The 23,248-nt window shown below is 39.9% G+C and overlaps 1 protein-coding gene across 3 annotated transcripts in view; it reads right to left on the bottom strand.

Moving 5' to 3' along the window:
• The window catches only part of DNAH11 (dynein axonemal heavy chain 11), a 364,495-nt gene that overhangs the window by 79,648 nt on the left and 261,599 nt on the right, over positions 1 to 23,248 (bottom strand). For all 3 annotated transcript variants that reach the window (XM_061413683.1, XM_061413682.1, XM_061413681.1), the window contains exons 64-65: positions 5,641 to 5,876; positions 4,234 to 4,356 (exon numbers count right to left, since the gene is read on the bottom strand). In XM_061413683.1, the coding sequence (XP_061269667.1) occupies positions 4,234 to 4,356; positions 5,641 to 5,876 (359 nt within the window). The remainder of the gene's footprint in view (positions 1 to 4,233; positions 4,357 to 5,640; positions 5,877 to 23,248) is intronic.

The raw sequence follows: 23,248 nt of genomic DNA, 5'->3' as shown, positions 1-23,248 counted from the left end.
CTCTTATGAAAGAGTTTAGGAGTTAGAAGTGTTACAGTAACAACTGCATGCAATAAACTCCATTTACTATATTCTTACAGATCATTTAAAATTTTCTTCAACTTTTAAAAACAGCTACAATGACATGATCAATTCTATAAAGCCTAATCAGTTCAGTCACTCAGTCTTTTCCGACTCTTGGCGACCTCGTGGACTGCAGCACACCAGGCCTCCCTGTCTATCGCCAACTCCGGAAGTTTACTCAAACTCATGTCCATTGAGTCGGTGATGCCATCCAACCACCTCATCCTCTGTCGTCCCCTTCTCCTCCGTCCTTCAATCTTTCCCAGCATCAGGGTCTTTTCAAATGAGTCAACTCTTCACATCAGGTGGCCAAAGTATTGGTTTCAGCTTCAGCATCAGCATCAGCTTCCAATGAACACTCAGGACTGATCTCCTTTAGGATGGACTGGTTGGATCTCCTTGCAGCCCAAGGGATTCTCAAGAGTCTTTTCCAACACTACAGTTCAAAAGCATCAATTCTTCGGCACTCAGGTTTCTTTATAGCCCCAACTCTCACATCCATACGTGACTACTGGAAAAACCATAGCCTTAACTAGACAGACCCTTTTTGGCAAAGTAATGTTTCTGCTTTTTAATATGCAGTCTAGGTTGGTCATAACTTTTCTTAGCACATATTCAGGAAAGATTATTAATTTGGAATAAATTGCCCTGGTGTGATATTTTGTGATAAAGGATTTGATGCTCTATATAAAACAACTTGTTTCTGAAATACAAATAAAAAAATACTCTGGGATTCTTTTACTTAACTATATCCATACTGAGAAAAAAATCAGGGCTCAAATTTATCAGTCTTTGGATGTTTTAGATTATCAATATATACACACATATATAGGAACTTTCCTGGTGGGTCAGTGGCTAAGACTCATGCTTCCAATGCAGGAGGCCTGAGTTCCATCCCTGGTCAGGGAACTAGGTCCCACATGATACAGCTAAGAGTTCGCATTCTACAACTAAAGGTCTTGAGTGCTGAAACTAAAAGATCCCACATCTCACCTGCTACAACAAGGTCAGAGTTTCCCAGTCTAGCCGTAACTAGACTGGGTACAGCCAAATACATAAATAAACATTAAAAAAATACATATATATATAAAGAGAGAAAGACAGAATTTTTTACACCTAAATTGTGTCACCAAAGGTTCAAGTTAAAGCTAAGAGAATATGTATTTCACTGACAAAAATTCTGTGTCTTCATAATAGAGTCAGAACCTTAATAACAAGGATTACACTTTAGTGACATCCAAGATTTTGCACTGTATTTTTAACACATCAGATATGGCCACAATTTTATTTACGTCAGGGCTGCAGTTTGTCAAATGTCTTATTAGACTCTTCTAAATGCATGTATGGGTAAATTTTGGTTTATTAAACAATTATAAGTTGTCACTCACTGTAAATGGATTTAATTGGTGAATTGTATAATAAATACTAATCAGTTAGAGAGAGACTTTTTACAAAATAGAAGTTAGTCACCCTTAAGCAGACCTATTTTCATTTTAAATTGACAGGAATAATCCAGTGATGAAAAGAGAGAAAAGACACCTTTGAGGCAGAAAGTGGGTGCCAAGGAAGAAAAGTATTGGGGAAATTCTGAAATTACACCTCTGTGAAGAAAAACAACAAAAAAGAGAAGGAAATTCAGTGGAATAAGCCGTGGCAATGTTGGTTTCTTGAGGGAAGAGGCACAGAGAGCTTTGGACATGCCACAATCTCCAGTGAGCCCATCCAGGCTCAGTTAGAGACAGAACTACTGGATCTGACCTTTTACACAATTACAGAGTGACATGTTGCCTGCTGGGTAATGGTTCCCTGTTCCTGGAAGGATGTGATGGAGAGATGGTGTTTGGGGCAACAGTAGCACTTGGAACATCATGCAGGTCTCAGCAAGAGTGTGCCGAGTCTACCACTGCTGCTGGTATGGGATGTTCTTAGGGATCCACTAGTGAATTCTTTTTTATCCTAATGGTTTTTATATATATATATATATATTTTTTTTTTTGTTTTTAACATATAGGAAAAAAGAGAACTAGCACAGTAAACACATGATTTTGTACATGCTATGACTTGGGGTGAGGCTGAGTTTTAAAAAAAAAAAAAGTGAATTTAAAATAGGTTTTTAAAAATATTAAGTGTACTCAAAATGGATTACAGACCTGAATGTAAGGCCAGACAGTTTAAAACTCTTAGAGGAAAGGAAACTCTCTGGCACAAATTGCAGCAGTATCTTTTTTGACCCATCCTCTGGAGTAATTCAAGTAAAAACAAAAATAAACAAATGGGACCTAATTAAACTTAAAAGTTTCTGCACAGCAAAGGAAACTATAAACAAGACAAAAAGATAACCCTTAGAATGGGAGAAAATATTTGCAAATGAAACAACTGACAAATGATTAATCTCCAAAATAAACAAAAAGCTCATGTAGCTCAAAATAACAAACAAACAATGTATATACCTGTGGAGGATTCATGTTGATATATGGCAAAACCAATACAATATTGTAAAGTTAAAAAATAAAATAAAATAAAAAAACAAACAAACAAACAAACAAACACAAACCCAATCAAAAAATGGACAGAATACTTAAATAGACATCTCTCTAAGGAAAACATATAGATGGCCAACAAATACATGAAAAGATACCCAACATCACCAATCATTAGACAAATGCAAATCAAAACTACAATAAGGTATCTCCTCACACAGGTCAGAATGGCCATCATAAAAAAAATATATACAAATAATAATGCTAGAGAGGACGTGGAGAAAAGGGAACCCTCTGGTACTGTTGATAGGAATGTAAATTGATACAGCCACTATGGACCACAGTACAGAGGTTCCTTAAAAAACTAAAAACAGAATTATCATATCACTCAGCAATCCCATTATTGGGCATATACCCTGAGAAAAGCATAATTGCAAAGACACATACAATTCAATGTTCATTGCAGCATTATTCACAATGCCAGGACATGGAAGCAATCTAAATGTCCATCAACAGAGGAATGGATAAAGATGCAGAGCTGTGGATGGACCTAGAGACTGGTGTAAAGAATGAGGTAAGTCAGAAAGAGAAAAACAAATATTGTATATTAATGCATATATGTGGAATCTAGAAAAATGGTATAGATGATTTTACTTGCAAAACAGAAATAGAGAAACAGACGTAGAGAACAAACATGGATACCAACGGGGGTGGGGTGAAATGAATTGGGAGACTGGTATTGACATATATGCACTATTGATACTATGTATAAAATAGATAATCGCCTACTGTATACCTCAGGGAACTCTACTCAGTGCTCTGTGGTGACCTAAATGGGAGGAAAATCCAAAAAAGAGGGGATATATGTACACATAAAAGCTAACTCACTTTGCTGTACATTAGAAGCTAATACTAAATTAATAAAAAGTAAAAATATTAAAAAAATAAGGATACAAGTGATATGCACTTGAGGCAAATATATTAAAAATGTTTTCCAAAGTACTGAGGGTAGAAAAACACTAGTATGAAGTAATAAAGGAGCAAATACTCTCCTATTTGTGACAATGCATTATTGGGGTCTATAAATCAGGAATTGGGTAACATGAATCTCAACCTACCAAAAAAATAGCCTGAACATCTGGATCACGTCAAGTTTGCTTTGGTCTTGGAATGTAGGAGCCCTGGAACGGAAACTCAGAACTATCACCGAGAATATTTCAGCAGGACTTCCTTGGTGGTTCAGTGGTAAAGAATTCGCCTGCCAGTGCAGAAGCCATGGGTTCAACCCCTGGTCTAGGAGGATCAGACATGCCGCGTAGCAAGTAAGCCTGTGTGCCACAACTATTGAGTCCATGATTGGAGCCCAGGACCTGCAGCTACGGAGCCCACACACCCGAAAGTCCACGCTCCACAAAAACAGAAGGCACCTCAACGAGAAGCCCGCGCACCCCAACTAGAGAGCAGCCCCTGCTCACTGCAACGAGAAAAGCCCACCCAGCAATGAAGACTCAGCACAGCCATAAACAAATAAATACAATTATTACAAAAGAATATTTCAATATATTACATTTCATTAGGAGGCCATGAAATAGAAGCTGATGATCAAACTCATGTGTAGTGCAAAACACACCATCAAAAATTATCTTTAAGATTATTTTTAATAATAAAATTATTATTCAATAATACTTACTTTCCCTTTTTAATCGTGTTCCTACCAAGCAATGGATCAAGGACTGGATCTATTGTTTCCTCAAGGTTTTCAATTAAGATGACGTCTCCAAAGGCCAAAGCAGTTTCAATGTCATTCAAAAACCTTAAAATTCAGTCAGAATCAAGAAAAAATGTAAATAAGCATAGGGAAAGTATTCAAAATTATTTATGCTCAATTATATTTAGTTTAATGTAAATATTTTAAATGGGATTTAGAGAAAACTGTTTTATAAAGTAGTATTTTCTTCAACTAAAATACATGGAAATTAAAGATTATATTAAGATCAATTTCAGTTATATGTTCCAAAATGAAATTCAGTAGTGTGAACTAGTAAGCCCATGTGTAAATTACTTTTGACGGTAATCACGGTAAAAATAAATAGAACCTACCCAAACACAAATCACTCCAGTATTCGTGCCTGGAGAATCCCATGGATGGAGGAGACTGGCGGGCTATAGCCCATGGGGTCGCAAAGAGTCGGACATGACTGAAGTGACTTAGCATGCACCCAAACATTATAAATTTAAATTATTTCAACAGGTCCTCTTGTGAAAAAAAATTCAAATTAAATGCTTTGTGGTTTTATCAAATTTTCATTTTTTTAAATGGTTAGATTCAGTCATGTAGAGAACTACCATTCGATTTCACTGCCACTCTCCACAAATAGTCTTTTGCCTTCAAGAATAATTTCCTCCCAGTATTCAGATCAGCAAGGAGACCATTTATCTGCACAACTGCAGACATTCCTTATTTCATTTTACATGTCAAAAATGATGGAGGGGTAAAATTAAGTATAAGTAAGTCTAAAATTACTTATTTGGCATTAACTGAAGACCAACTACATACAAGACATTTCTGTACTTATCAGAAAACACTGTCATGCCAACCGAGTGACAGAAAATCTCAGAGCAGATTCAGATCTCAAAAGTGATATGCAAAGCTTAACTTAAAAAATTATCTTCAGGCACTCAACCTTGGGAACTGAGCTGTGTTAAAGCGCCATTGTAGGCAAAGTACATATTTAGCAATGTAACTGGAAACCTCATTAAGCCCACGGGGCAGTTGACAATTCTTGGGTTACCAAATGCCAAAGTCCTAAAGAAGGATTATAATGCCTCGTATTTCCATTCTTGGTCATAGGAAAATTTTCCTTTCACATGCAGTGCGTGTTCTAACCTTCCAACAAACTTCTTCAGGTAAGTGATGCACGCCATCCAACGTGAACACCGTTTCCACAGAGATCCTTTATGTGAGTAGGCAGACAAACAAGTTGTACCAAATTATATTCCAAAGTGGCAGAGAGGTCTAAGAAATGCCAGGACTTGGTAAAAAAGAAACCCACTTCCAGCAGCTCAACAGAGAATCGACCCTTCCGATCTCACATACCCTTTCTGGCCCAAGTGTGTGACTTTCAGGTCAGTCCCATACTTGTTCTTGATCCACTTGATCCCTTGCTGCTGGGGGTCGATCAGCAGGGGCCAGCGCTCACAGTGCGTCAGGATGGCGGCGTTCTCCGTGGACATCCTGTCACTGGGCAGTCCCTCGTTATTCCAGGTGGCGGTCGTGGCATCATCCGTCAACATGGCAATCACGTCCACGCCTTCAGTTATTGGGATGGAGACCTTGAGAATCAGAGTCAGGCAATCAACTGCCAGAGTAGCAGAGCACGACAGACAAGAAAACAATAGACCAAAGCCAAGAGAACACATATGAGTTCTCCTATAACTCTCAAAAGCCAAATAAAACTCTCATTACAAAATACAACTCAACCTAGAAAGTCTAGGGTTTATCTCTCAGAATTCTGTCAACTGCAGCATTCAACGTCTGGTTTGCTACTGCATCTATCTGGCTTCAAGTGAAAGGGACTTCACCCTCTACACACACCTACAGCAACCCAAACAAGGTGAGTGAAATTTAGACTCCAGGAAGTATGGCAGGACGACAGAAATGTATTCGCCCAATGGAGTAATCACCCCACATCAGCAATACTAAAATGCACTCTTTTGCTCAGGCATTTCATCTTTTTCTGTAGATCAGCACTACAGAGAGATGACTTCTCTGTCTGGGGTGGCTTCATGGAATGTATTCAGTCCACTGGCACTCCATCAGCCTGCGGTTGCCCAGCAGCCTTGACTCAGCCTCTCCTCTGAGAGGGAATTGTCTCCACTGTGACAGTGAAAAAAGTAAAAGTGTTAGCTGCTCAGTCGTGTTTGATTCTTTTTGACCCCATGGACTGTAGCCCTGCTCTGTCCATGGAATTCTCCAGGCAAGAATACTGGAGTGGGTAGCCATTCCCTTCTCCAGGGGATCTTCCTGATCCAGGGATCAAACCTGGGCCTCTTGCATTGCAGGTAGATTCTTTACCATCTGAGCCACCAGGAGGAGCATTGAAAAGTAGGGAGTTGCTGGTGGAAGGGATAAATTAGGGGTTCAGGGTAAAACAGATAAGCAACAGGGATTTCCTGTATAATCTAGGATATAATATTCAATATCTTATAATAACCTACAGAAAATCATCTGAAAAAATACAAATACATAACTGAATCACTTTGCTGTATACCTTAAACTAACACAATATTGTAAATCAACTATGCTTCAATAAAAATAGAGCAAAAAAGAAAGTGGGAAGTTGTCTCCTTTCTAAAAGAGAGAGAAAGGAGGAAAAATCTATTTTAAAGGTAAGGATCAGTTCTTTACAAAATAGACTCAATTTGAAAAAAAATAAGCAAGATTATAGAATGGAATTTATTATGGAATTTGTTCGCTTGGTCATCAATCACCAAACATTTACTAAGCACCTCCTACATACATCTGGAGACTCCACGGTCAGCGAGATGAGTAAAGAGCTAGTTCCCTGGCTGGATCGGGGGGCCAACAGGGAAACACGGCTCCACACGAGAGAGCAGTAAGAGCCGGACCTGGCTGAAGCAGCCAGTGGGGGCTGGAACAGTGGTAGAGGTGTCTGACTTCTTGGTTGGCCACAGAGCTTCCACAAACAGAATGCTGGAAGAATTCCCACAGTGAAGCTGGGATGCAATGTGAGGTTAGTACAGGAAAAGTTCGCATAAAATGCCTATTGTTCTTGACAATGTTATCTTATAAATATATCAAAATCTCTCTCCTAGTACCAGGAACAACAAACCTTGGTATCTGATTCCACACACAGGTTCCTTAAAGACACAAGCATTCTCCTGTTAGCAAGACCTCAGTGGCTTTTATTTCTTGCCTTCTAATTAATACAATTTGAAACAACTGGAGGCTTAAGATAATGTTAATTTTTGAAGCATTAAGGAGTAACAGAAGGTACACATACAGATCTTGTATCTGAATTCAATAGTTTGCATTGTTTGACCACCTACTGTGTACATAGCACAGTGCAGGGGATGAAAGCGAGTTTCCCTTTTTTAATGGCCACTTTAACCTACTGGGTTGGCCAGAAAGTTCATTTGAGTTTTTCCAAGATGTTACCAAAAAACCTGAAGGAAATTTTTGGCCAGTCCAATAGTAGGCAAAACAAAGCAGGTAACTCACACTAAAGAATATCATAAATACTATAAAATACTTTGAGACTTAAAATTTTAGAAACAAAGTTTAGGATATTTGCTTTATAGTATTATGTTCAAATAGGCAGGGATTTGTATGACTACACAGAAGGTTTTTCATCAAGAAAAATCTAATAGTTACAACATGGTTATCACTTTCACAGTAAGTTTTAACCTAAGTTCACACTGGGGAAAATAGGCCTCAATTCATATATATTTTTTTAATCCACTCTTCTTTGCAGAATTCCTTGAAGGAGTATGCAGAAAAGAATATTAGTTCAGAAACCAAGAGCAAAGAGGGAGTCCAAAGTCAGCCTAGCAAGTCAGTATCTAACTGCTTCATTAAATAGTGCAACATGCTGTCAGTCAAGATGGAGCTTAAAAAAGGAGGAGGAGGAAAGAGGCTCCCTTCTTAAGAAGCTTTTACTAGAGAGAAGCAGGCTGGAAGGAAGCACACGCCCTGAGCCAAACTAGACTAATCCTAACACCAAATACCAATCAGAATCCTCTGGGAACTGATCCCAGGGCCTATTTCAAAGGATAAAAGGGAACTTCCTGATGAGGTAAGACTCCCAGTTAACAGAACAAGTGATATTTGTAAGGTTTTAAGTGTTTACAAAATTTACTCATATACATTTGCTCTGTTCCTTGCCTCACTTAACTCTTATAGGAGTTCTGCAAAGTAGGTCTCTCCCTCCCTCTTTTTTGCTTAGGACACTGAGACTTGGTTGACTCCATGTATAGTAATTCCATGTATGTGTCTGTCTATAAACTGCGAGGTCAGAGTAATGAGTGGAGTGCAAATGCCTCCTTGAACTTGGCCATGCCTTCATTTGTCTGCCCAGCAGATGATGGCTTTGGATGGAAACAGTTTTGGGTAACAATTTTATTTGTGCCCTCAAGGTCACATATGCCCACTGTCCCTGTCCTCTTCACTTACCACCCCTTGCCATCCTCCAAACTCATGGCCCCATTGCGGCACTTCCTGACAACTGTTCCCACAGCTCTTGTGATCTCCTAGTTTTATTTGGGTCAAACTCTCTTGCTTTCTCCCTCTACCTGCTTGTCTCAACCCAAACTCAGCTCTTTCCTAGGACATAGCCTCTCAACCCCAGGCTGTATATTAGAATCACACGAGAGCTTTCAAAGCTGCCGATACCACCCCATCTCTAATGATCCAACTTCAACTGGCATCAGTATGTTTTAAAAGTTCACTCCCACATGATTTAAATGTGAAGCTGGAGTCCAAGAATCACTGCCCTAGGGTCTCATTTTTCTTGAGGGCTTTCTCAAGTAGATTTTCCATTTTCTTAGTATTCCTACTACTGAAAAAGCATATGGGGGTAACAGTGGTCACTCTTCTTACTCCCCTGCACGTCATCCAAGACCCCAAAGCTCTTCTATCCTTAAGTAAAAAGTGACACATTTGAGGCTCATGGAGTCCAGCCATACACTCCTCCTCATCCGAAAGCCTTAGCTATTGGTCCTTCCCACTTTCCAAGTTTGGCTGCCAATCTGTGACTACCTCAGTGCTGGTAGACATGTCGAATCCACTCTCCAGCCTTGACATCCTTCACGCGAAAACTCTGCATTTCCTTTCCACTCTAGCATTCTGGGGGAAGAGGCAGGGGGAGAGGAAGATGCCAGAACCAGCTGTGACAATCACACAACACCTCATCCCTCGCCTCCCTTGCACATCCTCCACACTCAAAAATGCTGATATGTTTTGGCAGGGTACTATACTATCTCCTTTTTTAAATTAATTAAATTTTTTTTTTGGCCAAGTCACAGAGCATGTGGAATCTTGGTTCCCTGTCTAGGGACTGAACCTATGCCCCCTGCGGTGGAAACTTGGTGTCTTAACCACTGGGCCACCAGGGAAGTCTGCCTATCTCCTTCTTTAGATGAGAGGTACTGTTCCAGACCTTATAATAATCTGAAATTATTTCATTATTGAAACCTAAACTTCTAATACCCAATTCTTGAACCATGATTATATATACTTCTTCTCACACCTCTGGATACAACGTTTGCTCTTATCAACAGTATTAAGACATCAGGTCCTTTATCCACCATGTATTTTTCATTGTGGCAAAATAATTGTATTATAAAATTTGTCATCCTAACCATTTTGAAGTGTACAGTTACAGTAATATTCCTTCAGTCATAGTAAGTATATTCACACTGTTGTGCAATCACCATTACAATCCATCTCCGAAATTTTTTCATCTTCCCAAGCTGAAACCCATACTCATTAAACAATAACTCCCATTATTCACTCCCCCCAGCCCCTAGTAACTACCATGATACTTTCTTTTTCTATGAAACTGACTTTCTAGGTACGTCATGTAAGTGGAATCACACAATATTCATCCTTTTATGACTGATTTATTTCCCTTGGCATTACATCTATGAGATTCATCCATGTTGCAATGTGTCAGAATTTCCTTCCTTTTTAACACTGAATAATATTCCACTGAATGTATATACCACATTTTCTTTTTCCATCCATCTGTTGATGGACATCTGGATTTCTTCCACTTTTTGGCTATTTCTGAATAATGCTGTTGTGAACAAATGTAGACTTACCTGAGCCCTTGCTTTTATTTCCTTTGGCTAGTAGATTCCCCAGCCAGGTTGGATTATATGGTAATTCTATTGAGAAACTGTACCATATATTTAAACACTAACTTTCAACTCCACTCACATCTCTGCCGAACCTAAAATAGAACCTTCCATTCCTTAATTGTTCTTCTGACTGTCACATGAACTTCCCTGCCTTCTTTTCCTTCTGGCTTATCTGCCTATCATCCTGTATACCCTGGCTAAAGTAACTCTTGTCCTGTCCTTTTGGTCCCAGACTGTGAGTATTGCTGATGAAAGCTTTATTACTGTGACTACAAATTTATCTTTTCCAAATTCAACTTTGGCTTCTCCAAGTTGCTTGGCAAGGCTTTAACATTTATTCTCTGATTGCCTTCAATGGATACTTTTTGATGTTTTTGCCACCCTCCTTGCAAACATTCTCCTCATTTCAATTTTCTTATCTTTGGCTGATTAGCACTGCAATTTCCTGCTTCCTGAAGAGAATAGAGACCAGCAACTACAACTACAACTTTCTACCAGCATTTCTGCCTGCCTATGTCCCTCTTTCTCCCCTTTCCTCCAACTAAGTTCAAGGAGTCTTGCTTCTTCTATCTGCAAGTCATTCCCTTTTCCTCTATTCTTATCCCTTCTTCCCAGTTCCTGATGGATCAGACCTCTTCCCTGTTTTACCATCAGTAATTCCTTTTCCATTCCTTCTCTGAAAGACTAGAAACATGTTCTAGTCTTACTCATACAAAGAAAGAAAGGAAAAAAAAACCTTTACTTAGTTCCATGTCTCAACTAGGCGCTTCTGTTTACCCCCTTCTCTTCAAAGCAAATTCCTACAAGAATAGCCTGTCTTTTCTGCCAACTTCCTGTATAACTCAATGCAGTCTGCTTCTGGCTCATTACGCCCTTGGGGTCAGAAAAGACTTTCATCCTTCCAAGTCTGATGACACTTTCAGTTCCTAGCTACTCTCTCACTTGTCTCTATGGCTTTGGCATCACTGATCATCCCTGTCTTTATACTCTTACCTCCTATGATACCACTCTTGCCTTGGGCTTCTCCAGTCTCTGACTGCACCTTCTTTATCTTCCTCAACTTCGTACTTACATGTCAGCACTGACTCGGCTCACTTCACTCTAAACATCTTCTCCAGGTGATCTAACCACGTGTAGTTTCAAGAACTATCTGTACATCAGTGACTCCCAAATCTCACTCTCAACCCAGTAATGCTCTTGTCCAGTTCTCTACTGGTTATTGACACTTGTATGTTTTAGAGACACTTCAAAACCAAACTCCTCATCGTTTCTCCTAAAATGATTTTAATCTGAGGAACTGGCACCTGCATATATTGACTTTCTCCCCATCAACCCTTACACTGTCTCATCAGCTCTGCTTCCTTGCTTCCTCTGCAATCACTCTCCTGCTTGTCACACCCACTGTCATCACTGTGTTCATTGTCTTCGGGGCTATCACTCTTAATTGGTAACAAGGGTCTCTTTCCCCTCCAAGTCACTGCTTTTTTGGTGGCCAGTGTGAGCTTTTCAAATGGATAATACTGATCACGTCATAGACCTGCTTAAAATCCTTCAATGACTGCCCATGCTTAGGATTAAGTTCACATTTCTTTTCTCAGCTTGTTACATGGGGGTTATAATATGGCCCCTCACTGATTCTGTAATGTTTATCTACAATTTCTGATTTATAACTGTACAGTTCATCTACATTTTAAGTTATTTAACATTCTAATACTTAAATCATTTGGAACTCTTTTTATTTCCCATGAAACCATAAAGGAGAGCCCTAACTATATTTCAGCCCAAACACTTGGTGAGTTGTGCTTCAGCATTTACTGCATAATCTATTACTTCCCCTACTGATCTGAAATACACATTGAAGCATACATTTATTCTAAAATATGTAGTGATAGGCTGGTAGTTTGTCAAAGATTAAATACAGAGGTACCATACAACTCAGAAAATTCCACTCCTAGGTATATGTGAAAGAGAAATAAAATGTGTCCACACACAAAAACTTGTACATGAATAATTCAACTGTTTATAGCCACATTATTCATAATAATAAAAAAAGTAGAAACAACCCAAATGACCATCAATGGATGAATGGATAAATGAAATGTGATATATCCACATTTATATTCCAATAATAAGGAATATTATTCAGTCATAGAAAGGGATAAAATACTGATATAGGTTATATCATTGATGAATCTTAAAAACAAGCTAAGTGAGAGAACTCAGTCATGAAATATCACATATGTTCATGCATATGAAATGTTCAGAACAGGCAAATTTATAGATACATGAAATAAATTAATGGTTATCTATGCCCAGTAAGGACTGGGGGATTGTGGGTGACAGCTAATGGGTATGGGGTTTACATTGAGAATGGTGAAAATGCTCTAGAATGGACTGTGATGAGAGCTGCACAGCTGTGTGACTGCACTAAACACCACTGAATCGTATGCTTTAAATGGGTGAATCATAAGGTGTATAAATTGTCTCTCAATGAAAAAAAACACGGAACATCTACAATGTTCCAGGCACCATCTAGGATAGAGTAGTGAACAAAATACACAAAATACTTGCTTCCATGGATCTTACATTTTTTCTGGGGGAGAGGAAAGATGTTAACCATAACAAAGCAATGTATTAGCAAGTAATAAATGCTATAGTGGAAAAAATAGAGTAGAATGAGGCATGCTGAAGGATAAAGGTTGTAATCACATCTAGGAATTTGTAGTATTCTTGCCTCGAGACACTCATGAACAGTATGAAAAGGCAAAAAGATATGACACCGGAAGAGCAGCGTGCCAGGTTGGTAGGTGTCCAATATGCTACTGGGAAAAAGTGGAGAAATAACTCCAAAAAGAATGAAGAGGCTGAGCCAAAGTGTAAATGATGCCCAGTTGTGGATGTATCTGGTGGTGAAAGTAATGTGCCCGATGCTGTAAAGAACAATACTGCACAGGAATCTGGGAAGAGAACACTGACATTTTAGCAATCAGTGAACTAAAATGGATGGGAATGGGCACATTTAATTCAGATGACAATTATATCTACTTCTGTGGGCAAGGATCCCTTAGAAGGAATGGAGGAGCCCTCGCAAACAACGAGAGTCTGAAACAGTGTGTGCTTAGTTGCTCAGTCATGTCCGACTCTTTGCAACCCCATGGATTGTAGCCCATCAGGCTCCTCTGTCTATGGTATTCTCCAGGCAAGAATACTGGAGTGGGTTGCCATTTCCTCCTCCAGAGGATCTTCCCAACCCAGGGATTGAACCCAGATCTCCTGCATTGCAGGTGGATTCTTTACTGAGTAAATATTTATATAGTAAATATTATTTAAAAGTCACAGCAAAGGCACATCAGCATTTGGGTGCAATAACAAAAAGGACAAATAATCTCAGTTTGTTTCCAAGATAAACCATTCATAATCACAGTAACCCACTTCTATTTCCCAACTACTAATGCCGAAGAAGCTGAAGTCCAATGGTTCTATGAAGACCTCCAAGACCTTCTAAAGCTAATACCCAAAAAAGATGTCATTTTCATCACAGGGGATTGGAATGCAAAATAAAAGGTCAAGCATTACCTGGAGTAATAGGCAAATTTGGCATTGGAGTACAAAATGAAGCACGGCAAAGGCTAATAGAGTTTTGCCAAGAGAAGATACTGGTCACAGCAAATACCCTATTCCAACAACATAAGAGATAACTCTACACATAGACATCGCCAGATGGTCAATACAAAAATCAGATTGATTATATTCTTTGCAGCAAAAGATGGAGAAGCTCTATACAGTCAGCAAAAACAAGACCAGGAGTTGACTGTGACTTAGATCATGAACTCCTTAATTGCCAAATTCAGACTTAAATTGAAGAAAGTAGGGAAAACCAATAGACCATTCAGGTATGACCCAAATAAAATCCCTTATGATTATGGTGGAAGTGACAAATAGATTCAAGGGATTAGATCTGATAGACAGAGTACCTGAAGAACTATGGACAGAGGTTCATAGCATTGTATAGGAGGCAGTGACCAAAACCACCCCCAAGAAAAAGAAATGCAAGAAGGCAAAATGGTTGTCTGAGGAGGTCTTACATATAGCTGAGAAAAGAAGAGACACGAAAGGCAAAGGAGAAAAGGAAAGATATATCCAACTGAATGCAGAGTTTCAGAGAATAGCAAAGAGAGATAAGAAGGCCTTCTTAAGTGAACGATTCAAAGAAACAGAGGAAAACAATAGAATGGGAAAGAGTAGAGATCTTTTCAAGAAAATTGGAGATACCAAGGGAATATTTCATGCAAGTATGGGCACGCTAAAGGACAGAAACAGTACGGACCTAACAGAAGCAGAAGAGATTAAGAAGAGGTGGCAAGAATACACAGAAGAACTATACAAAATAGGTCTTAAAGACCCAGATTACCATGAATGTGTGATCACTCACTTAGAGCCAGACATCCTGAAGTGTAAAGTCAACTGGGCCTTAGGAAGCATCACTAGGAACAAAGCTAGTGGAGGTGATGGAATTCCAGTTGAGCTATTTCAAATCCTAAGAGATGATGATGTGAAAGTGCTGCACTCAATATGCCAGCAAATTAGGAATACTTAGCAGTGGCCACAAGGATTGGAAAAGGTCAGTGTTCATTCCAGTCCCAAAGAAGGGCATGCCATATTCAAACTACTATACAATTGCACTCATTTCACAAGCTAGCAAGATAACACTCAAAATCCTTCAAGCTAGGCTTCAACAGTACATGAACCAAGAACTTCCAGATGTACAAGCTGGATTTAGAAAAGGCAGAGGAACCAGAGATCAAACTGCCAGCATTCGTTGGATAACAGAAAAAGGAAGGGAATTCCAGAAAAATATCTACTTCTGCTTCATTGACTATGCTAAAGCCTTTGGCTGTGTGGATCACAAGAAACTGTGGAAAATTCTTCAAGAGATGGGACTACCAGAACACCTTATCTTCTTCCTGTTTGAACAAAGAGCTAGTTGATGGAAGTGAGTGGGAAAACTATGACCTAAGTGAAAATACTTCAAGACAGAGGAAAAAGCTAGTGCAAAGGGCCTGAGGCTGGAGCATACGTGGTAGATTCACGGAATATGGCCCAGTGTGACCAGAGCAGATGAGTGAGGAAAGGAATAACAGAAAGTAAGTTACAGGGAGATACAGTAGGTCCCCTACACATGAATGAGTTCTATTTTTAGAGCGCATTCATTAGTCCAATTGGTTCCCAAGTCCAACAAAGTTAGCCTATCTACCCAACTAACACAATTGGCTGTGTAGCACTGTACTGTAATAGGTTTATAATACTTTTCACACAAATGAAAACGTTTTTAATCTTACAGTACCTTGAAAAAGTACAGTAGTACAGTGCAACAATTGGCATACAGGGGCTGGAATCAAGTGAACAGGAAAGAAGAGTTACTGACTGCAGGATGGAGAGGAGGTGGGAGACAGTAGAGCTGAAGGACTGTCAGCAATAGCTGCATGCCTGACGTTGATGGAACAAGTGTACATTCACATCTTTGAACGTTTGCAACTTGAAGGTTCGGATGTCAGGGACTTACTGTAATGGGGCCAAATCACTGAGGGTTTTATAAGCATCTGCAGGGTTTCTAGCTTTTGCTTTAAGTGCAGTGGGAAGTCAACAGAGGGATTTTAGGGAAAAAAATTAGTGAATCTGACTTGCATCATATCACACTGGCTGATATGTTAAGATCCAATTTGGAGAGAGGCAACAAATATAGAAGCAAGGAAACCAGTTAGAAAGTTTTCACAGTAATTGAAGAGGAAGCTGATGGCTGGGCTCAGGATGCAAGCAGTGAAGGTGGCGAAAAGTGGTCAGATTCTGAATATATTTTAAAGGTACAGCCCACAGAATCTCCTAGATAGACTGGATGTGGGTGTCAGAAAAAGACTGACATCAAAGTGACTCAAAGTCTTTTAGGCTGAGCTAACACAAGGGTAGACCTACCATTAAACAAATTGGGAACACTTGAGTAGCAGTTTTACGGGGAAGATCAGGAATTCAGTTCGGATGTTCTGCATCTGAGACATCTTTCAGACACAGAAGGGAAGATGCCACTGTCTGGCTGCAGGTATCCATTTGGGAGTTAGTGGGGTCCAGGGGACATTTAAAGCCATGAACCTTGTTAAGAAGCAGCTCAAAGACTGAAGTGTGGGTCATTTCAACACTAAGAGATTGGGGCGGGTGTGTGTGCTTTGTCGCTCAGTCGTGTCTGACTCTTTGTGACCCCACGGACTGCAGCCCGAGAGGCTCCTCTGTCCATGGGGATTCTCCAAGCAAGAATACCCTCCTCCAGGGGATCTTTCCAACCCAGAGGTCAAACCCAGGTCTCCCGCATTGCAGGTGGATTCTTTACTGTCTGAGCCACTGGGGCAGGGTGGGGTAGGAAAAAAATCAAGAAGTCTGAGAAAAACTGACCAGTGGGGTTATGTGGAGGTGAAGTGAGGGTGATTCAAGAAAATCAAGTATTGATGGGAGGATGGAGTGATCCACTGCATCAAATTCAGTCAAGTACGATGAGAATGAGAACGAACCTCTCAACTTAGCAATGTGAAGGCAAAATCTGATAATAGGCATTTTGGTGGCATGATGGGGATGAAAGTCTGTCTGGAGTGACTTAGAAATACGGAGGGAGGATGTGGAGACAGTGAATATCCATTCCTCTTCTGAAGTGATGACTGTAAATGAGGGCAGAGAAATGAAGGAGTAGCTTGAGGGGCAGGGAGAGTTGAGAGAAATGTATATTTCCAGATATATTTGTTTTTAATGGGAGAAATAACTACATGTTTGAGTGCTAGTGGGAATGATGTAGTAATGAATCCAGACAGAAAAATTGATGATGACGGAAAGGGGAGAATTTGTCTTGAATTGTCCTCAAGGAAAGGAAAGGGGATGGAAACTAGTACATAACCCAAATGGTTGGCCTTGAATAGAAGTATCAGGAGGGAAGATGGTATATTAGTAGAAATGTTAGGAGGTGGTAGATGCAGTTGCATTTATACATCATCATATATTAAACATATCAAATATCTCTGCATCCTTAAATGACTCTGATCTCTATTCTAGTTTTCATTTCCCTTGAAGAACCACATTGTTGTGATTACTTTAGCTTTAGAATATATTTTAATATTGTGAAGTCCAAGTGCCCTCTTACTGTTTGATTCCAAAATTACATTGGTGTTGTTGAAAATATACTCTTCCAGAAAACTTCAGAATCACTGGATCAAGTTAAAATATAACTCCTCTTGAAATTCAGACTTAGAGTTAAATTTGTTTATTAGATTTTGGAGTTTTGATGCATTTAGAATAGTCTTCATTTCTAGGAACACATTAAGGATTGTGGACTTATTTTATAAGAGTTCTCTCTAAGGTTACCTTGAATATGTACACAGGTTGTTAATAAATGACATGCTTAGCTTCAGTTCAATTCACTTGCTAAGTCATGTCCAACTCTTTGCGACCCCATGAACAACAGGCCTCCCTGTCCATCACCAACTCCCAGGGTCCACCCAAACCCATGTCCATCGAGTTGATGATGCCATCCAACCATCTCATCCTCTGTCGTCCCCTTCTCCTCCTGCCCTCAATCTTTCCCAGAGATGTTTTAAAAGGACACAAATAGTCATTTGTTGGTGGGCTAATTTATAAACTGTCAAAATCCCCAGGATACCCAAGTCAAATGACAAGCCAGAGACACTCAGGAGAGTACGGAGCTCTAGCAAATATCCTGTATACTGTGGAGCAGGATGAGGAGATGCTTCTTGGAAAGGCAGGATGAGGCAACACTGATGAGGAAAAATTGATCAAAAAAAATTAACATGAATAAACAATTTCAGCTCCTCTTGAACCCTGGCACATGTTCATATAGACGTGATTATCTTTCCACTTTGCTGTGACTGAATCTAGGAGTATAAAGTAAGTAGCTCAAATGGTGTCACCGACTTGATAGACATGAGTTTGAGCAAACTCTGGGAGTTGTTGATGGGCAGGGAATCCTGGCATGCTACAGTCCATGGGGTCGCAAAGAGTCAGACATGATTGAGCAACTGAACTGAGAAACTAGAAACCTTTGTTCTACAGGACATACGTTTTTTAGGTTTTATATAGCATTTTCTGCCAGGGGTCTTACAGACAGAAAAGTCTCTTCCAAAAGGATGTCATTTATACAACTTGAAATCTCTTTCTTCCTTTAGCATACAGCTCTGTCCAGAGATGAGTGAGAATAAGCTGCTCATGTTTGACGATCTATTTCTCAGCTGGCCTGGAGCCTGTGTACTCAAGAGACAAGCAGAGAGCGCTGGGATGCCTGAAAATAGACACGGAGTCCTGAGAGTTGTGGGCCCACAGAGAAACACAGGCCTGTAGTTAAAAATAAATGTTTTCTTAATGTACAGCATCAGAAAATTATCATTTTTGCTTTGGCTATACATTTAGAGAGTTTACATAGTTTGGATAAGCCAATTAATCTTACTCTTCACAACAAAATTTTATCTTCATGGAATTCCGTATTTGGAATTTTAAGTAAGTGGGAAAATACAAGTTGATGGGAAACTTCCCAGAAACACACTAAATGATGCGATTTCCTCTTGTTTTTAGACGGTAAGTTGTGTCCAACTGTTTTGTGACCCCATGGACCGTAGCCCACCAGGCTCCTCTGTCCATGGGATTTCCCAGGCAAGAATACTGAAGTGAGTTGCCATTTCCTCCTCCAGTGATCTTTCTGCCCCAGAGATTAAACTCACGTCTCTTGAATTGGCAGGCAAATTCTTTACCACTGAGTCACCAGGGAAGCCCAAATGATGCTATACCAGCAATTAAACATCAATTTTAAAACTTAAATTTGAGAAGGCAAGTTTTCAATTAAAAAAATGTAAAGTGACTGATAGCCTAAGTTCATGCTATAGATACTATTACATGATTCAAAGAGAAGAATAACTGTAACAAGAAGGCAACGTGAAGTTCACTAGCTTGCACATCAGGAAGTGAATTTCTTTATAATTTTGGACAGAATGAGAAAATTTTATCAATGACGGAAAATGCAGAGAGGACCACAAGTGATGATAATCATTCATCTTAAGTTGGTCATTGGGTGAATCGGACCAAGATACCCATTGAGAAGATTAAAGTTTGGAGAACATGAGATGGAGACAAAAAGAAGAATTTGATAGCTGACACCTTCCGAAACTCACAACGCAGTACGAGGTGGACAAAATTAGCAGAATGCTTTACCCTCTTACATAAACAGGACTATTTTATGGCTTTATCCTCTTACATAAACAGGACTATTTTATGGCAGAAATACTTAGAGAAAATCTCTGAAATTCAGGGAGTAATATAGATATCATCTTTTAAAAAAATCTTCCATACAAAAATATGGCTTGATACCATAGACACATTAAATAGCTTAGGTACAAAAGGATTTTTCTTTTACAATTATTATGAGACACTTTTCCCAAAATATTTAATTTGCAGAAATTCCATTGGCATGTCCTTATGTCATGAAAAAGCTATTGTGAAAACTGAGGCATAATTACCAACAAAGAACACAAATACACAGAGGGATTTAATGTCCTAAGGTCAGGAAGCAACAGTTAGAACTGGACATGGAACAGACTGCTTCCAAATAGGAAAAGGAGTACGTCAAGGCTGTATATTGTCGCCCTGCTTATTTAACTTATATGCAGAGTACATCATGAGAAACGCTGGGCTGGAGGAAGCACAAGCTGGAATCAAGATTGCTGCGAGAAGTATCAATAACCCCAGATATGCAGATGATACCACCCTGATGGCAGAAAGTGAAGAGGAATTAAAAAGCCTCTTGATGAACGTGAAAGAGGAGAGTGAAAAGGTTAGCTTAAAACTCAACATTCAGAAATCTAAGTTCATGGTATCCAGTCCCATCACTTCATGGCAAATAGATGGAGAAACAGTGGAAACAGTGGCTGACTTATTTTTGGGGGCTTTAAAATCACTGTAGATGGTGATTGCAGCCATGAAATTAAAAGACGCTTACCCCTTGGAAGGAAAGTTATGACCAATCTAGATAGCATATTGAAAAGCAGAGACATTACTTTGCCAACAAAGTCCGTCTAGTCAAGGCTATGGTTCTTCCAGTAGTCATGATGGTCAGAGAGGCCTGGTGTGCTGTGGTCCATGAGGTCGCAAAGGCGGACATGACTGAGTGACTGAACTGAACTGAACTGAAGGGCTAGATATGTAAATGAAGAACCTGCTTTAATCAACTGAGATAACACAGTTCTGTTCAATTGCTTAGTTGTGTCCGAATCTTTGTGACCCTATGGACTACAGCACGCCAGGCATCCCTGTCCATTATCAACTCCCAAAGCTTACTCAATCTCATGTCCATTGAGTCGGTGATGCCATCCAACCATCTTATCCTCTGTCGTTCCCTTCTCTTCCCGCCTTCAATCTTTCCCAGCATCAGGGTTTTTTCCAATGAGTCAGTTTTTCACATCATGTGGCCAAAGTATTGGAGTTTCAGCTTCAGCATCAGTCTTCCCAATGAATATTCAGGACTGATTTCCTTTAGGATGGACTGGCTGGATTTCCTTGCAGTCCAAGGGACCCTTAAGAGTCTTCTCCAACACCACAATTCAAAAGCAGCAATTCTTGGGCACTCAGCTTTCTTTATAGTCCAACTCTCATATCCATACATGACCACTGGAAGAACCATAGCTTTGACTAGACGGACCTTTGTTGGCAAAGTAATGTCTCTGCTTTTCAACATGCTGTCTAAGTTGGTCATAACTTTTCTTTCAAGGAGCAAGTGTCTTTTAATTTCATGGCTGCAGTCACCATCTGCAGTGATTTTGGAGCCCAAAAAATAAAGTCTCACTGTTTCCATTGCTTCCTCATCTATTTCCCATGAAGTGATGGGACCAGATGCCATGATCTTGGTTTTCTGAATGTTGAGTTTTAAGCCAACTTTTTCACTCTCCTCTTTCACTTTCATCAAGAGGCTCTTTAGCTCTTCTTCGCTTTCTGCCATCAGGGTGGTATTATCTGCATATCTGAGGTTATTGCTATTTCTCCTAGCAATCTTGATTCCAGTTTGTGCTTCATCCAGTCCAGTATTTCTCATGATGTACTCTGTATAAGTTAAATGAGCAGGGTGACAATATACAGCCCTGAAGTACTCCTTTCCCAATTTGGAAGCAGTCTGTTGTTCCATGTCCAGTTCTAACTGTTGCTTCTTGATCTGCATACAGATTTCTCAGGAGGCATGTCTTGGAGGGCACAAACAGAACCTTGTTTGCACCAGGACCCAGGAGAAAGGAGTAGTGACCCCACAAGAGACTGACCCAGACTTGCCCATGAGTATCCAGGAGTCTCTGGCAGAGGTGTGGCTTGGAGGAGGCCTGCTGCAGGGTTGGGGGCATTGAGTGCAGCAGTTCATGCATGGGACCTTTTGAAGGAAGCCTTCATATCTTCATTACTTCCACCATAGTTTGGCCTCAGGTCAAATAATAGGGAGGGAACACAACCCCACCCATCAACAGAAAATGGGATTAAAGATTTACTGAGCATGGCACCCCCTATCAGAAGAAGACCCAATTTCCCCGTTAGTCAATCTTTCCCATCAGGAAACTTCCATAAGCCTTTTGTCCTTCTCCATCAGAGGGCACACAGAATGAAAAGCACAATCACAAAAAACCAGCCAATCTGATCACATAGACCACAGCCTTGTCCAACTCAATGAAACTATGAGCCATGCCATGTAGGGCTACCCTAGACGGAGAGGTCATGGTGGAGAGTTCTGACAGAATGTGGCCCACTGGAGAAGGGAATGGCAAACCACTTCAGTATTCTTGCCTTGAGAACCCCATGAACAGCATGAAAAGACAAAAAGACAGGACACTGAAAGGTGAACTCCCCAGGTTGGTAGGTGTCCAATATGCTACTGGAAATCAGTGGAAAAATAACTCCAGAAAGAATGAAAAGATGGAGCCAAAGCAAAAACAACACCCAGTTGTGGATGTGACTGATGATGGAAGTAAAGTCTGATGCTGTAAAGAGCAATACTGCATAGGAACCTGGAATGTTAGGTCCATGAATCAAGGCAAATTGGAAGTGGTCAAACAGGAGATGGCAAGAGTGAACGTCTACATTCTAGGAATCAGCGAACTAAAATAGACTGGAATGGGAGAATTTAACTCAGATGCCCACTGTATCTACTACCCATGGAAAAGAAATGCAAAAAAAGCAAAATGGCTGCCTGGGGAGGCCTTATAAGTAGCTGTGAAAAGAAGAGAAGCAAAAAGCAAAGGAGAAAAGGAAAGATACAAGCATCTGAAGGCAGAGTTCCAAAGAATAGCAAGAAAAGAAAGCCTTCCTCAGCGATCAATGCAAAGAAATAGAGGAAAACAACAGAATGGGAAAGACTAGAGATCTCTTCAAGAAAATTAGAGATACCAAGGGAACATTTCATGCGAAGATGGGCTCGATAAAGGACAGAAATGCTATGGACCTAACAGAAGCAGAAGACATTAAGAAGAGGTGGCAAGAATACACAGAAGAACTATACAAAAAATATCTTCACGACCCAGATAATCACAATGGTGTGATCACTGACCTAGAGCCAGACATCCTGAAATGTAAAGTCAAGTGGGCCTTAGAAAGCATCACTACAAACAAAGCTATTGGAGTTGATGTAATTCCAGTTGAGCTATTTCAATTCCTGAAAGATGAGGCTGTGAAAGTGCTGCACTCAATATGCCAGCAAATTTGGAAAACTCAGCAGTGGCCACAGGACTGGAAAAGTTCAGTTTTCATTCCAATCC

Source organism: Bos javanicus, chromosome 4 (assembly GCF_032452875.1).
Source record: "Bos javanicus breed banteng chromosome 4, ARS-OSU_banteng_1.0, whole genome shotgun sequence".
Lineage (NCBI taxonomy): Eukaryota > Metazoa > Chordata > Mammalia > Artiodactyla > Bovidae > Bos > Bos javanicus.
The sequence above is the reverse complement of the archived record's forward strand: the minus strand, read 5'-3'. Positions and strand labels throughout refer to the sequence as shown.